Below are 14,327 nucleotides of genomic sequence, written 5' to 3' on the forward strand. Positions count from 1 at the left end.
CAAGGCACTCATAACGGAAGTCGTGGTGTGTCCCAGAGTAAGCTGACGATTCATTTCTTCCCTCAAATAGGAAAGCTGAGTCTTCTTTAAAGTGACTTGGCCAAGGCCACGCTGCTGGCCCTCAGGCCCGTGTCTTCTGACTCCCAGTCCCGTGCTTTCTTCACCGCCGCCTCCTCCTGTCTTTTGATTCCATCCAGTTTTTCCTCTTCGAACTTGTAGCTCAGTTTTTGTAGTAACCATGACCTTACACTCAACCCCCAGGATTTCTAGTTTATCCCCACAGTCAGCACTGAGCTAGACTTCCTGTGTCATCCTTTGCAGGCTTCTTGCTTTTCTGGTTTAAAAGTAATGGATTTTAAATGCTGTTTTAGGGATAGTTTCTGAGTTTCCACCTTCTGGTATTCTTTCCAGTTTCTCTTTAAACTTATTTTTAACAAATATCTCTTATTTTTAAATAAATCACGTTCTATTCAAATATTTTAAGATTGTCTTTGATCTTTAAAAATCTTTTGCCATATATTAGAGAAAAGAGACCGTGTTATGTCTTCACTGAATTAAGATATAATAATGCTTTTGGTGGTGGTTTAGTCGCTCGGTCATGTCCAACTCTTTGCAACTCCATGGACTGTAGAGCCTGCCAGACTCCTCTGTCCATGGGATTCTCCAGGTAAAAATACTGGAGTGTGTTGCCATTTCCTTCTCCAATCCATGCTTTTAAAACAAATCAAATTTGTTTAATTAAGTATATTTAGGACTGAGAGTTCAGTAGACAACAGTCAGCACTTTATTTCAAACCATTTAATGGAATTGAAGTAGTAAAGAGCTCTTTTCTTTTGTATTCTTCACAGTAATCCCACATGCTGTTAGCCACATGGAGGTCATTAAAATATTCAATCTCATTGTATTCATAGATAGTTATAAACATAAACATATTCCTTAAATGTGGTCCTTTTAGAAAAAAAAAAACTTAGTATCATTTGCTATTACTATTCAAAAGATATACCAATGAGAATATTTCATTAGATGTTTCATAAAGTCATAAAATAAACTTTCTAATCTCATGAACAATTCATTCAGTGAAAATTTATTAATGCCTGCAATATGCCAGATGATGTGCAAAGTGTGACGGGGACCTTAGAAAGCGCACGGTGGAAGCCCTGCTAAGGAAAAAAGCCTGCGTCAGTGACCTTGAGCACAGGTGCCCCTTTGCATCAGTGTCCAGACCACCTGCAGCGTTTGTTAAAAATGCAGATTCCTGTACCCTACCTCAGACCTATGGAGCCATAATCTGCAGATAGGATCCAGGAGTCTGCACTTTTGAATAACTTACCCAGTGATTCTGAGGCTCACTAATTTGAAAGGCATCTGGGTAACAAGAGGTTGGACCCGGAAAGAAAGAAGTTGCAACACCGGGTAGTAATCATAATGATAGGATTGGCATTGATGAACACTTTATGTTTATGTTTCTAATGAGTGTAAAATGTGGACATGTGACCTGTTGTGATGTGAGCACATGGACAAATATTTATCCAAAATTCCATGCCTGTGGTGCTCTTAAACCTTCACAGAAATTAATTAAATATAGTGTTCTAGAGATTCTGTTTTGAAGTAAAAATGTCAGAATGAAGTCTGTTTGCAAGGAGTAGAAATAAATCTTCCTTGCAGTAAAGTAGAAAGATACCTGTTTAAATTAGTCAATTAAAAAAAAAAAAAAAGCTCAAAAGTGCTAAAGAGATCTTGGCTTCATAGGCATTTCATAGCAAAAGCAGTATCAAGTGGCTCTGCTTGAAGTCAGCACTACTGACTTCTGTCTAGCTGTGCAGGCAGCGAAGTCTCAGAAGTATTTATCCATAGCATACTTGGGTTCTCCTGTTCTGCTCAGTTCAACCAACTGTTCAACTCAAACAGAAGTGGTTGTTCACAAAGACTGTATATAGAGCCCCGAGGAAAAATGTCCGTATTTACCAGCACTACAAAGTGATACATAGAGGTAAATTCCAAGACGCTGGTGCAGTCTTGAAAATGTTTGAAAATGTCAAGGTAGGAAACATTGACAAACTAGTGTAAATAAAACTCCCCCCTCCAAAAAAAGGATCTAGCTTTCTATTATTTATTAATGAGGTGCTCAGTTTTTAAATCAGCCGCCTTTCATAGACGAGCATGAAGTAGCCGTGCAGCAGGACATAATTATATATAAACAGGTAATACTGTGCGGTGAAACAGAGAAGAACTTAGGATGCTGCTGTATTTGCTGTCCGCCTCACTCCCTTCTGCTGTGTTCATGCGTTTAACAAATGCTTATTGAGTGATAGTGCTGGGTACTGTCCCAGGCCCTGGGACTGCAGCCTGGGGTAACATACAGGATCACTCCTGCTGCTTGCTGTTTGTATACCCGTTGGAGAGTCGTCCATGAAAACATGAACAAGCCAAGTGATAAAATAGTTCTGAAAGAAACTTGCCAGACTCGATGACAGAACAGTGCAGAGCAGAGCAGAGGTCCAGCCTGCCGCAGCATTAGCAGAGAAGGCCGTCCCTAGAAGGAAACACCTCAGCCCCAGCGCGAAGGGCTAGAAGGGACTAGGCACCAACGCGCGGGACGAAGAAGCCGAGCAAGGACACACAGACCCTGCACAGGGCAAGTCTGGTGAGTTGCGGTTACTGCTGGAAGGCTGGCACAACCTGGACGACAGGGTGAATACACGAGAGGAAGTCCGGTAGACAGATGCAGTTCCCCTGTGGGCAGGGCACTTAGCTGTTACTGGTACTAGACGCAGAGGGAAGCCAACCAAGAGTGTTAGGCAGAGCAATGTGATCAGAAGAATGTTGGTTTACTTTGGCTGCTGTGCAGAGTGGACTGGGGCTGGGGGCAGTGCGGCAGAAAGGTGACTGCTGCTGAGGTCCAAGGACCAGCGACGGTGGCCATGGGGATGGACAGAAGGGGACAGACTCGAGTATATTTTGGTGGTGAGATAAACAGACTTTGCTGACGGACTGGATTTTCTTCTGGAATTTATGTGAAATTACTAGAGCATTATTTTCAGGAAGAATATGTATAAATCCAGACTTACGGAAATGTAGGGAAATAGGGAGTAAAAATTTCACAGCTGCCAACTGCCATCCTTCCTTCACCTTGGACTTTGTCCTCTGGGGGGTGGTCTCCACGGAACACTTTGTGTACACAGAGCGGGGAGGAGATGGAACAAGGGAACAAGTCACTTTCCTGCAGTGTTTCTGTGACTCCTCCCGCAAAGCTCTGTAAGCATTATGGGGCCAAATGCTTGATTATATTGGCAAATGGTTCTCAGCATCATTGTGTTTCACAGATACCTGATTACAACTGCTGTTTTTCACTTTTATGCCATGTTCATAACATTCTATTCTTTTAATTTTAAAGATATTTTTATTATTAAAGGGTAGTTGATTTAACATGTGTTAATTTCAGGCGTACAGCAAAATGAGTCAGTCATATACACATGTGTGGATGCATGCTAAATCGCTTCAGTTGTGGCCGAGTCTCTGTGACCCTGTGGACTGTAGCCCACCAGGCTCCTTTGTCCATGGGTTTCTCCAGGCAGGAACACTGGAGTGGGTTGCCATTCCCTCCAGGGGATCTTCCCAACCCAGGGACGGAACCAGCATCTCTTACATCTCCTACATTGCCAAGAGTGCTTTGGGGAGCCCAACATATATTCTTTTTCATAGTCTTTCTCTTCCAGATGGATTACGAGATGCTGTAGTAGGTAATCGTTGGTTATCTTTTATGAGTGTGGGTGCTAAGTTAGCTCAGTCGTGTCCGACTCTGCGCGTCCCCATGAACCGCAGCATGCCAGGCCTCCCTGTCCATCAGCAGCTCCTGAGCTTGCTCACTCACATCCATTCGGTGATGCTGTCCAACCGTCTCACCCTCTGTCTTCACCGCTAGCGCCACCGTAACAGTGAGTGCGTGTTACTTCCGAACTCCAGATTGAGCCCCGCAGCCCTGCTTGCTTTTCCCCTTTGGTCACTGTGTTTGTTTTCTATGTTTGTGAGTCTATTTCTGTTTTGCAAATAAATCAACATTTTAGATTGAGAGTAAAATCCAAGAAAATCTGCTGAAGCATTTAGAAATCAGGAAAAAAATTTGTTAATATTTTTATTTTTGCTAGCAGACACATATACACTTATATACCCTCTCATAGTTATATATTATTTTTATAATAATATGTTTTCCCACTAAGTAGTAGTAAAGGTAATTTTATAGCATTTAGGTTAATTTATCAGATTTAATAATGCCAAACAAATGTGGCTCATTTTAAGTAATGAGACTAGAGAAGGAAGCAAAGCATCAGGAAAAATTGGAAATTACAGAATAATTAGATTTAGGCTTTCAAAAGCACTTGGCTCCATATCCTCCACCCCTGCCCAAAGGAAATAAAAGGGCAGGCCATTTAAAAGTGAATTTTTCTCTGAAGACTTTTTCCCTATTGTGTCTGTTGAGTCTAAACAGTCTTCAGTATTGACAGGGAGTTTCTTTTCACACCACCATGACAGGTTCCTTTGAGGCAGAGAGAGAGTTCACCTTTCATTGCCTTGTGTTATTTCCCCTCTCCTGAACTATGGAAATAAAGGTAAATGGTAAAACGGCAGAGCCTTAGACTAGTTCGTCCTGTACGAGGGGAGAGATTCTTTTCTCTTTCCTGGCGTCAATGTATGTTTGGGCGGGGGGTGGGGGGGAATCTGCTTTAGCAAGAAATTCTTCTTCCAGAGAGGTAATTAGGAAATACATCACTTCTGTTTTAAGAGCACGTTTTCTACAAACCGGCTGCACGCACCCTCAGTGACGACTGTGTAATCCCAGGCAGGCCTACAGCAGCGTAACGGATGAAGAGCCTCACTGGGAAGATGAGGGACACGTGCGTCTTGCTCTTCCGGTAATAATGTGTTAGGAATTCATCCTGTTAAAACCACTACCTCTTTCACTTCAGACTCTTGTCTCTTCCCCAAAAATAAAATTTTGTAGCTATTGATCAGTGAACTAAGTGTGCAAGCTATATGTCTTCCTTAAATCTGAGTATGTAAGGTCATTTAGAAGCAATAGTAATTGTGGAGTTTCTGTATGTAAAGTGAAAAATGTGATGTTTCTAAATGCAGTATAATCTCTTCAAAAGGAATATCTGGCAGGTATTTTGGGGGAGGTCATCTTTGCTAACTTTTAAAAAAATCAAAGTAGCATTTTGTCTCTTAGAATCCTAGAGCTAAACTCACTTAAGTAAATAAAGGTTTAAAAGAATAAATGTTTCACAACCAAGAGTGTGATAGATTGCTACTGTATATGTATTTTCCTGAAAAGCTAGTCAAACTCTTTTTTTCCCACTGCCTCTTTAATCTTCGTGAAAAGCTTTCCTTGGAGCCTGAGCGGGCCCCATAGGAGCCCTGTTTTCTCTTTATGTTTTTCTGCGTGCTGCTTCTCTTTACCAAATTTTAACGTACACTCACGTTTCCTTCACCAGTGCTCAAAGAGCAATCATATTTTCTCATATTAATTATTGTTTAGAATTTCCTTTATTATGGTTGAGAGGAACTCTCCAAGAGCTTCTTTACCCAGGGTAGCTTTAATATTTTTAAAGGCTCTGTAGGTGGATGGTAAGAAATTAATCATTTTGTAATATTATCTACCATCCTTAAAATATTTGGATATTTAATATCTCCCTGCCAAATGAGGTCAGTTATAAGAATAGGTGAATTGAAAAGAGTAATTGCTAACATGATATGAAAAAAGGTCAAGTGCAATCTCTTTTATTCCTGTGTCTTAACTTCTTGGAATACGTGCAGAATACCAATCAGCGTGTGTCAAGAAAGAGAGTTCGTTATGTTGGGTGTCAGTATATTACCATAATTTTTTAAAAGACTGAGGGGCTTTTTCTCCCCTTGAAGCATACTTCTTTGAAATTATAGAATCTTTTCTTCAGAAGAAAATTACTGTGTTAGAGAAAACCATAACCTTGTGGTAGATAATATGCTCTTTTGTATCCAGTTTTATTTACTAGAGAATCATTGTGTGTTTATAGTTAAAATCTTATGAGAGCTTATTAACTGAAGAAGTTCTTCTCTGTACGTTTCAGTTTTCACATTTGGCTCATAATCTTTTGTATAAAAGGAAGTGGTTGTTCTTAGCTGTTGGGCAGATGGGATGCTCAAGAATCAAAGACTTCAGTGCTTTGTAAAGAGCCATACATACATCCTTGCTCTTCCCTGAAATCTTGGGTAACGTAACTGTGTAGTAGGAGTTATTGTTGCATTTTTTCCTCATATGGCTAGTTGCTGACAGCATGCAACGTGACTCTGAACCGTTATTTAAATACTGCTGTTATATAATGTTACAGTTATCATTATATAATGTTACAGTTATTATTAGAGGCCGTTTATTATTTACAACATTTCACTCTGTCATGGCTAATTCAGCAACATAGATTAACCTTTAACATTTTAAATATTTGAAGAGAAATTGACTTAGCATTTGTTTATCTATTTGGTGTCTTTTTATTAAAAGTCAATGGACTTAGAGACCATCATTTTTAATAACCACTGAAGGCCAGTTCTATAGATAACAAAGTTTAACATATTTTTTACATGGCTTATTCATCTATGTAATTTACAATTATCATTTTTAGGTACTTACTTGTTGTTGCTGTATTTTCTTTCAATGTTTCATCAGTCACTTTATTGTGCTTTGTTTTCAAACAAAATTCAAGTCAGTAGTCCAACAAAAATAAGTAGGTTTCCAGTTCTCCATTAACTTATCAGAGAGAAGTCAGTTATAGACAACTCAAAAATGTTCATTAGTAACTGAAAAAAATTTTTTCTTAAAAGTACCAAATGTTCCTAATTTATCTTGAAGTGGAAAAAATATTGCCACGACTATCTTGTCTACCTGCTTCACTCATGGTAACAATAAAGGAGAGACTTCTTTATGTAACTCGAATAGACTAGTTATTTTGCTTCCTTTGACTTGAGAGGTGGCTGTTAGACATTGACTGGAGATCATGACACATTAATCACCAAATTACACACTGGAATAGTCTCACCATATCCAAGGGAGGCACATGAATTTACTTATTCATAAAATGAAGGAGGAAGAGCAGGGAAGGATGCAGGTAGCCAGAGGAATTATGACTATAAACAGTAAGTGAAGTCGCTCAGTTGTGTCTGACTCTTTGCGACCCCACAGACTGTAGCCTGCCAGGCTCCTCTGTCCATGGGATTCTCCAGGCAAGAGTATTGGAGTGGACTGCCATGCCCTCCTCCAGGGGATCTTCCCAACCCAGGGATCGAACCTAGGTCTGCTGCATTGTGGGCAGATTCTCTACCATCTGAGCCGCCAGGGGAGCTCAGTGAACGGTAAATGAAGATGCAAATAGTGCAGATTATTTTTTTGATGTGACAGCAAATGTATTAGTAACCCACATCGTTCTTCATCTCTCCACAATCCAGAGCAAATAAATATTAAGTGGACTCCCTACTCATCTTCTGGTATAGTGGAGGATTAAGATGTTGAACTCTGGAATCCTCTCTGTCATTTACAGCAGAACCGTTGACAAGTTGCTTACCTTTCTAAGTCACTCTCACGTCTTGTGTAAAATTGGATTTTTGCAACAGGTATTTAATGAGCACCTGATATGTTTTAGATACTGTTGTACGACCTGAGGCTTCACAGTAAAGTTAGGATGCCATAATAACAGCCTGTCCTAGATAAAAAAATAAATGTCTCTCCTTTATCATCATCATCATCAAAAGGTAACCGTGTGAAGGGAGGCAGCAGCGGGCATAGTAGTGTTAGTGTTTGTTTCTGCTTCAGAACATTAGGGACACTTTACTCCTGTGAGCAGGAAGTGATGAAGTGAAGTCCCTACGTTTAGTAATAGCCTCCCTCACAGGGCCGTGGAGGGTCAGTGGGGTAGAAAGTAGGGCCCCGTGCCTGACTCAGAGCTGTGCTTTCCCCATCATTGCCGTTTTGTATACAAAGTGGTGAGTGCAGGTGTTATAAGCAATGCAAAAAAAAATTGGGGGGCTGGATCTATCCTTTATCACTAATAGTCTCTTTACATATTTGAGATGTAGAGTACTTTAGGTTATAATTCCCCAGGGTAGACTTCTGAGGCAAGGACTTGAATAAAATATCTAAGAGGCTGTCTCGGGGAGCAGGGATGAGGGTCACGGATGGAGACAGGGCAGGACGAGAAAGCCCTGAGAGGGTGGACTTAAGAACACGGGACTGCAGGGGCCGCTGGGACCCAGGCCCTCTGAGGGCTTCTGGGAGGTGACGGAGAAGTTGCCTCTGAGTTGTCTCCTCAAGGAGAGAAGAAAATGAGGTATTTGTCACCCTTTGCCTTTCTCTTGTTGGCCAAGGGCTGCTTCTGGGGAGTTGATTCCTCAGTATTTTCAACCAGCACCGTGTGCTGCCCAGGCGTGCTCTGGGGTCTGAGCACTCTCGCAGCGGGGTCTCAGGTGCATCACAGATCCACACTGCACAGCTGCAACATGCGGCCGTGTGTGACAAGCTCAGAGGACATAGACGCACAAGAGGAGGGATAAGATATATGTCCATAAGGTCCAGATACATCCATAAAATACAGATATGTCCATAAGATAGAGATATGTCCCTAAGATGGAGATACCTCCATAAGATGTAGATATGTGCATAAGATATAAATATATCCATTATGGATGTATTATGTATCCTATGGATCTGTATATCTTATGGATATATATATATATATCTCCAGCATTTGTATATATGTGTGTGTTATAAACATTAGTATGGAAACACAGCACCTGAATTATATACATAGAGGAAAATATACTTGAGAGTTTTCTTTCTGAAAGCATTACAAGTAATTGTTTGGCAAGGAGGAACGTTTTAGAATGGCCACCACTTTTTGATCAGTTCTTTTATCAAATTAGAACTTAATTACATAACATCCATATGAAAAATCAATCTTTTTTTCCTCCTCAGTTGCTGAAGCACTTCGACACTCCAAAGTAAATTGAATCTTTACATCAATTTTCCAGGAAAAGAAACGATAAAATCTTTGTCCTTGAGGTTCCACTTGACAGGGTCAAAAGCATTCCTTTCATTGTATTATACTGTAACACAAATCAGAAAATGCAAAGATTTCAGAATTGCTCTCTTTCACGTATTATCTTTGTAGCTTTCCTCTGCAGCTGAGCAAGGTGTTATTAGGCACAAGGAGTTTTGTTGAATTCTTAAATTGGTTTCAAGAGTTTTGTGATGGATGGTTTACTCAATTTAAAACAGATCATCTGGTGAAATTGCTTTTAGGTTAAAAGGAGGGTTCCTCAGCTTCTTTGCAGGGCAGATCCTTTCAATTACTTAGTTAAATCCAGAATTGCTAAGTGGTAAAGTATGTAGACACCAGGTACACTGGTGGTGAGTATGATGAAAAGAGAATTCTAGGAGACTAGGGCAACCTTAAGACCCAACCTTGTCTGCTTGAAAGTTTTATAGACAGTTAAATCCTGACCTGTTTTTTTTTTTTTAATCAATCCTGCTTATTCTGAATATGCTAACCCTTAATTAATGATTATTAATTTGACATGAAGCACTATGCAGATACCCGGACGCCCTCTGGAATATTCTACCCAGTTATGTGTGATAAATACTTCTCTAAGATGACTCCTTGTACCTGATTAGAAATTATGTGACTCTCCACTATGGAGGTTAGCTTTTAGTGGAAACTAAGCCACATAAACAGAGAAGATGATGGCACCCCACTCCAGTACTCTTGCCTGGAAAATCCCATGGTGGGCTGCAAACCATGGGGTCGCTAAGAGTCGGACACGACTGAGTGACTTTACTTTCACTTTTCACTTTCATGCACTGGAGAAGGAAATGGCAACCCACTCCAGTGTTCTTGCTTGTAGAATCCCAGGGATGGGGGAGCCTGGTGGCTGCCATCTATGGGGTCGCACAAAGTCAGACACGACTAAAGCGACTTAGCAGCAGTAGCAGTAGCAAGCCACATAAATGCAGAAAAATAGAAAGATATTTTGTGTACTTCCTTCATATTTTTGGTATTTTCTGGTGTAGGCTACATACAAACTGAAGTCTAGGGGAACACTTTCTCAGGTCTCGTCTCACGGACTTGGATGTCACCTCCTCAGGTGGAAGGTCTCTGGTTATCCCATCCAGAATAGCCCTCTGTCCCAGGCCCTCATCTGCTTCAGCCCGCCCCGCTTACTTTTTTCAGCACATTCCTCACTATCTTGCGTTCTGTATGTATTCTTGTTCCTTTATTTGTTTGTATGTTTGTTTGACTTCTCCCACCGGAACATTCCCGCCATGGAGGAGGAGAATTTATCTGTCTTATTCATCATTATACCCCAATGTCAAGGACAGTGCTTCCCACAGAGTAGGCGCTCAATAAATTTCTGTTGAATGAATCAATGAAAGAATGGATATTAAGAATCCTGTGTCCTTGAAAATAAACGTAGCATATCAAATACTTTAGTGTTGTCGGAAAGAACCTTAACTCTTTCCAGCTTAAAACAAGGCATTTTCCTTCACTGTAGCAGTGATATAAGGATCTGAAAAGGAGGCCTGCGCTCAGCAGTAGAGTACTGAGCTGTTGACAGTGGACTTTCTGACAGAGGAGTACTAGTTGTTGGGGTTTGGAGGACGCTCACGAGCAGACACTCTTTGTCAATGCACCAGGCAGCTGGGGAAATATAATTGGTAGGTACCCGGGAGTTAAGAGGACACGTTGCCGCCTAGAAACAGGAGGAGTCGGAGGCTTAATAAATCTCCACTTGCTCATGGCTCAAACAACCCAGTCCTCCCCTGGTTCCAGGGACCTGTTTACCGAGGCCAGAATGAAGATGAAAACGCCACCATAGGCCCGAGAGGCAAGCACAGGCCGGGTGTATTTGAGGTGAACACACCGTGGGATCTCAGAGCAGGCCAGTCTGTCCTGTCCTGAAATGATAGATCATTTAGTCTTCTCACAAGTACTGATCAAACATCTTCTATGCTCCAGCGCCATTTAGACCCTACCTCCTTGCTTCCTGCTCCTCCCACCCCCAACACAACTTGGACACCCATTGCCACGGTGGTGCTCCGCCTTTGGTTTCAGTATGGTTGTGGCTTTTCTTGTAAAATTTTGTTTGGACAGAGGGCTTTGCCGCTGTAACAGGCCCGCCAAGCCTTCTCTGCACACCTTATTAACACCAGTAGGGAGTGCTTCGGGCATGAGATAGAACACAGCTGTTCTGAAACACAGAAGGGATGCTCTGTGTCCCGCTAGAATATTCCTTTCTGCCCCCTAAGAAATTGGGAAGTCTCCAAGGCTGTTCTTGATACTGCATCATCTTTGTGCAGGGCTAGTTTTTCGAAGGTGGCAGATGACCTTGAGCCTTTGGGTAATTGAGATTGAAAGTTAGGTTTCTGCCTGTGGTATTAAACTGACTCGAGTTTCTTATTTGACTGAATACGAAGAAGCTAGGCTTTTAGGATTGCTTCTGTTATATTTCCCAAGATGTGAATGTGACAGGAAATTTTATTTTAAAACAATTCTGTGATCCATGTACTTACTGACAGAAGACATTGGTTTAAAAAAAAAAAAAAAAGCCCACGTCAGTCTTGAGTTGGGTGCAGCTAGACTGTTAAACAGACAAGTCAATTTGCCGAAGGTACCTCATCTTCATTCATTGAGCTCTCAGGGAGAGTTTTATTAACCTACTGTGTTTTCAGGGGTCTATACCGCTTTTGCCCAGTGGGCCATTACCCAGTGGGATTGAACCGGTTGAGATCCTTGCATAGACTCAACATCTTCTTAACGAAAAATGAAAACAGTATCATATTGCCTTTTGAATCCATTTGAAAAGAGAAATATTTTTAGAAAAAAAAAAGATAATTGAAAAGCTCTGTATTCATCTTTGTGTGCCGTAGGACATTGATTTTTCCGACGTTGTAATGTATTACATGGTGAAATAGTCCTGTGGACTTCCATACATATTAGTGACTCTGGAGCCCAGAGCACACACTGCAAACCTTCCACACTCAGAGATCCAGCGTGTCTTGTGGTGTTTCTGTCTGACCTCAACCCATTTGGGAAATAAAATGTTCCATACGCTAAAGGGAAAACATATCTGACAGGCTTCTCCCTGTCATTCCTGCCTTCACTGGGTATCCGTGTAAGGAAGCTGGTGCAGGCATCCTTGCTCAGAACCTGCCTGGGGATGCCCCAAGCATCTGCCACAATCTTTGACGTCCTCAGCAGAACTGTCCCACCTGCCCGGTCACAGGCAGGGTGAGCTTTGTATGAACAGGCGCTGTAGATACTGAAATTGAGTTGAGTCAGAACTCAGCAAGTCCGGGCCAAGTCAGCTTGAGTCCTGTGCCTTTGTCTCCCTGGAAAGCAGAAGGTGGACGGAGGAGCAACGGGGACAGCAGGAGAGGGGAGAGGAATCGGATATTTTATTTCAGTGTCAAGTGTGGGCGGCCCCGACATCACTGAGAAGGGGTCTTCGTAGGTTGGGGAGGGGGCGTCCCTCTCCGCCCTCCTCCATCATGGCCGCGGGTCCCGGCCTTGTCTCTGGCCCACGCTTGGTTTCTTCTCATCTCACCTCTCCGTTGCCCTGCTTCATGGCTGAGGTCGTGGACGTGATGCCTCGTTGCTCCTGGACCCCTCCGGGTTCACAGGAGGCCGACCCAGTCGCCATGACCCCCTGGCCGGTGCAGAAACAGGAGTTTTGGGCCATTCAGCCCGGCAGCTCTGCCTGCCGCTCCCTGCTGTTAAGCATCCACGGTGAGAGCCGGCTGGCGCGTAGCTCCTCGGGTTCTGCGTGGGGTTGTGTAATAAGGATGAGAAGCGTGGCTCGCTGTCTCCTGTTTCACACTCCTCCCTGTGACCAGCGCCTTCCTCGGGCGCTGCTCTCCTCTTCGGTGGCTGATTTCTGCTGTGAAGCATCCATCATGAGGCTCATTAGAACCAAGTTTGTGTCACTGGTACCTTAGTGCTGTATGTGAAAATATGTGGAATATATGGGGATGTATGCGAATGTGGGAATATGTGTGCCCAGTGTGTGCCCCCTGCATCCTATAGGGTACCTAACACGGGGATGAAGGAGACGGGAGACAAATCAGATTCCATTTTGGAAGGAAGCACTTGCTGGCAAAAAGCTGAAACTATAATCAAAAGTCGGGGGTAAATGTTGAGGATTTTCTAAAACCAGCACCAGACCTCCTCCTAACACTTTACACTAAAACTCTGCCAAAGGATGCTCTGAGATGAAATCTGAGAAATGCTCCAGTTTATCATTAATGATAGAAAGCTCCCTAGACCTTACCACTTGTCTCCTATTAGTTAACTCAGATCAGATCAGTCGCTAAGTCATGTCCGACTCTTTGCGACCCCATGAATCGCAGCACGCCAGGCCTCCCTGTCCATCACCAACTCCCGGAGTTCACTCAGACTCACGTCCATCGAGTCAGTGAGGCCATCCAGCCATCTCATCCTCTGTCGTCCCCTTCTCCTCTTGCCCCCAGTCCGTCCCAGCATCAGAGTCTTTTCCAATGAGTCAACTCTTCGCATGAGGTGGCCAAAGTACTGGAGTTTCAGCTTTAGCATTATTCCTTCCAAAGAAATCCCAGGGCTGATCTCCTTCAGAATGGACTGGTTGGATCTCCTTGCAGTCCAAGGGACTCTCAAGAGTCTTCTCCAACACCACAGTTCAAAAGCATCAATTCTTGGCACTCAGCCTTCTTCACAGTCCAACTCTCACATCCATACATGAACACACAAAAACCATAGCCTTGACTAGATGAACCTTTGTTGGCAAAGTAATGTCTCTGCTTTTGAATATGCTATCTAGGTTGGTCATAACTTTCCTTCCAAGGAGTAAGCATCTTTTAATTTCATGGCTGCAGTCACCATCTGTAGTGATTTTGGAGCCCAGAAAAATAAAGTCTGACACTGTTTCCATTGTTTCTCCATCTATTTCCCATGAAGTGATGGGACTGGATGCCATGATCTTCGTTTTCTGAATGTTGAGCTTTAAGCCAATTTTTTCACTCTCCACTTTCACTTTCATCAAGAGGCTTTTGAGTTCCTCTTCACTTTCTGCCATAAGGGTGGTGTCATCTGCATATCTGAGGTTATTGATATTTCTCCCGGCAATCTTGAGTCCAGCTTGTGTTTCTTCCAGTCCAGCGTTTCTCATGATGTACTCTGCACATAAGTTAAATAAACAGGGTGACAATATACAGCCTTGACGAACTCCTTTTCCTTTTTGGAACCAGTCTGTTGTTCCTGTCCAGTTCTAACTGTTGC

General features: G+C 42.5%; 1 protein-coding gene across 1 annotated transcript in view; it reads left to right on the plus strand.

The window, feature by feature from the left end:
• Positions 1 to 688: 688 nt before the first annotated feature.
• LOC104991357 (F-box/LRR-repeat protein 17-like) overlaps positions 689 to 14,327 on the plus strand; it is a 98,407-nt gene continuing 84,768 nt past the window's right edge. The window contains exon 1 of the mRNA XM_010843791.1: positions 689 to 2,964. Coding sequence (XP_010842093.1) covers positions 2,922 to 2,964 — 43 coding nt within the window. The 5' untranslated portion in view covers positions 689 to 2,921. The remainder of the gene's footprint in view (positions 2,965 to 14,327) is intronic.

The sequence above is a fragment of the Bison bison genome, unplaced genomic scaffold, assembly GCF_000754665.1.
Source record: "Bison bison bison isolate TAMUID 2011002044 unplaced genomic scaffold, Bison_UMD1.0 scf7180017864189, whole genome shotgun sequence".
NCBI classification, from domain to species: Eukaryota; Metazoa; Chordata; class Mammalia; order Artiodactyla; family Bovidae; genus Bison; species Bison bison.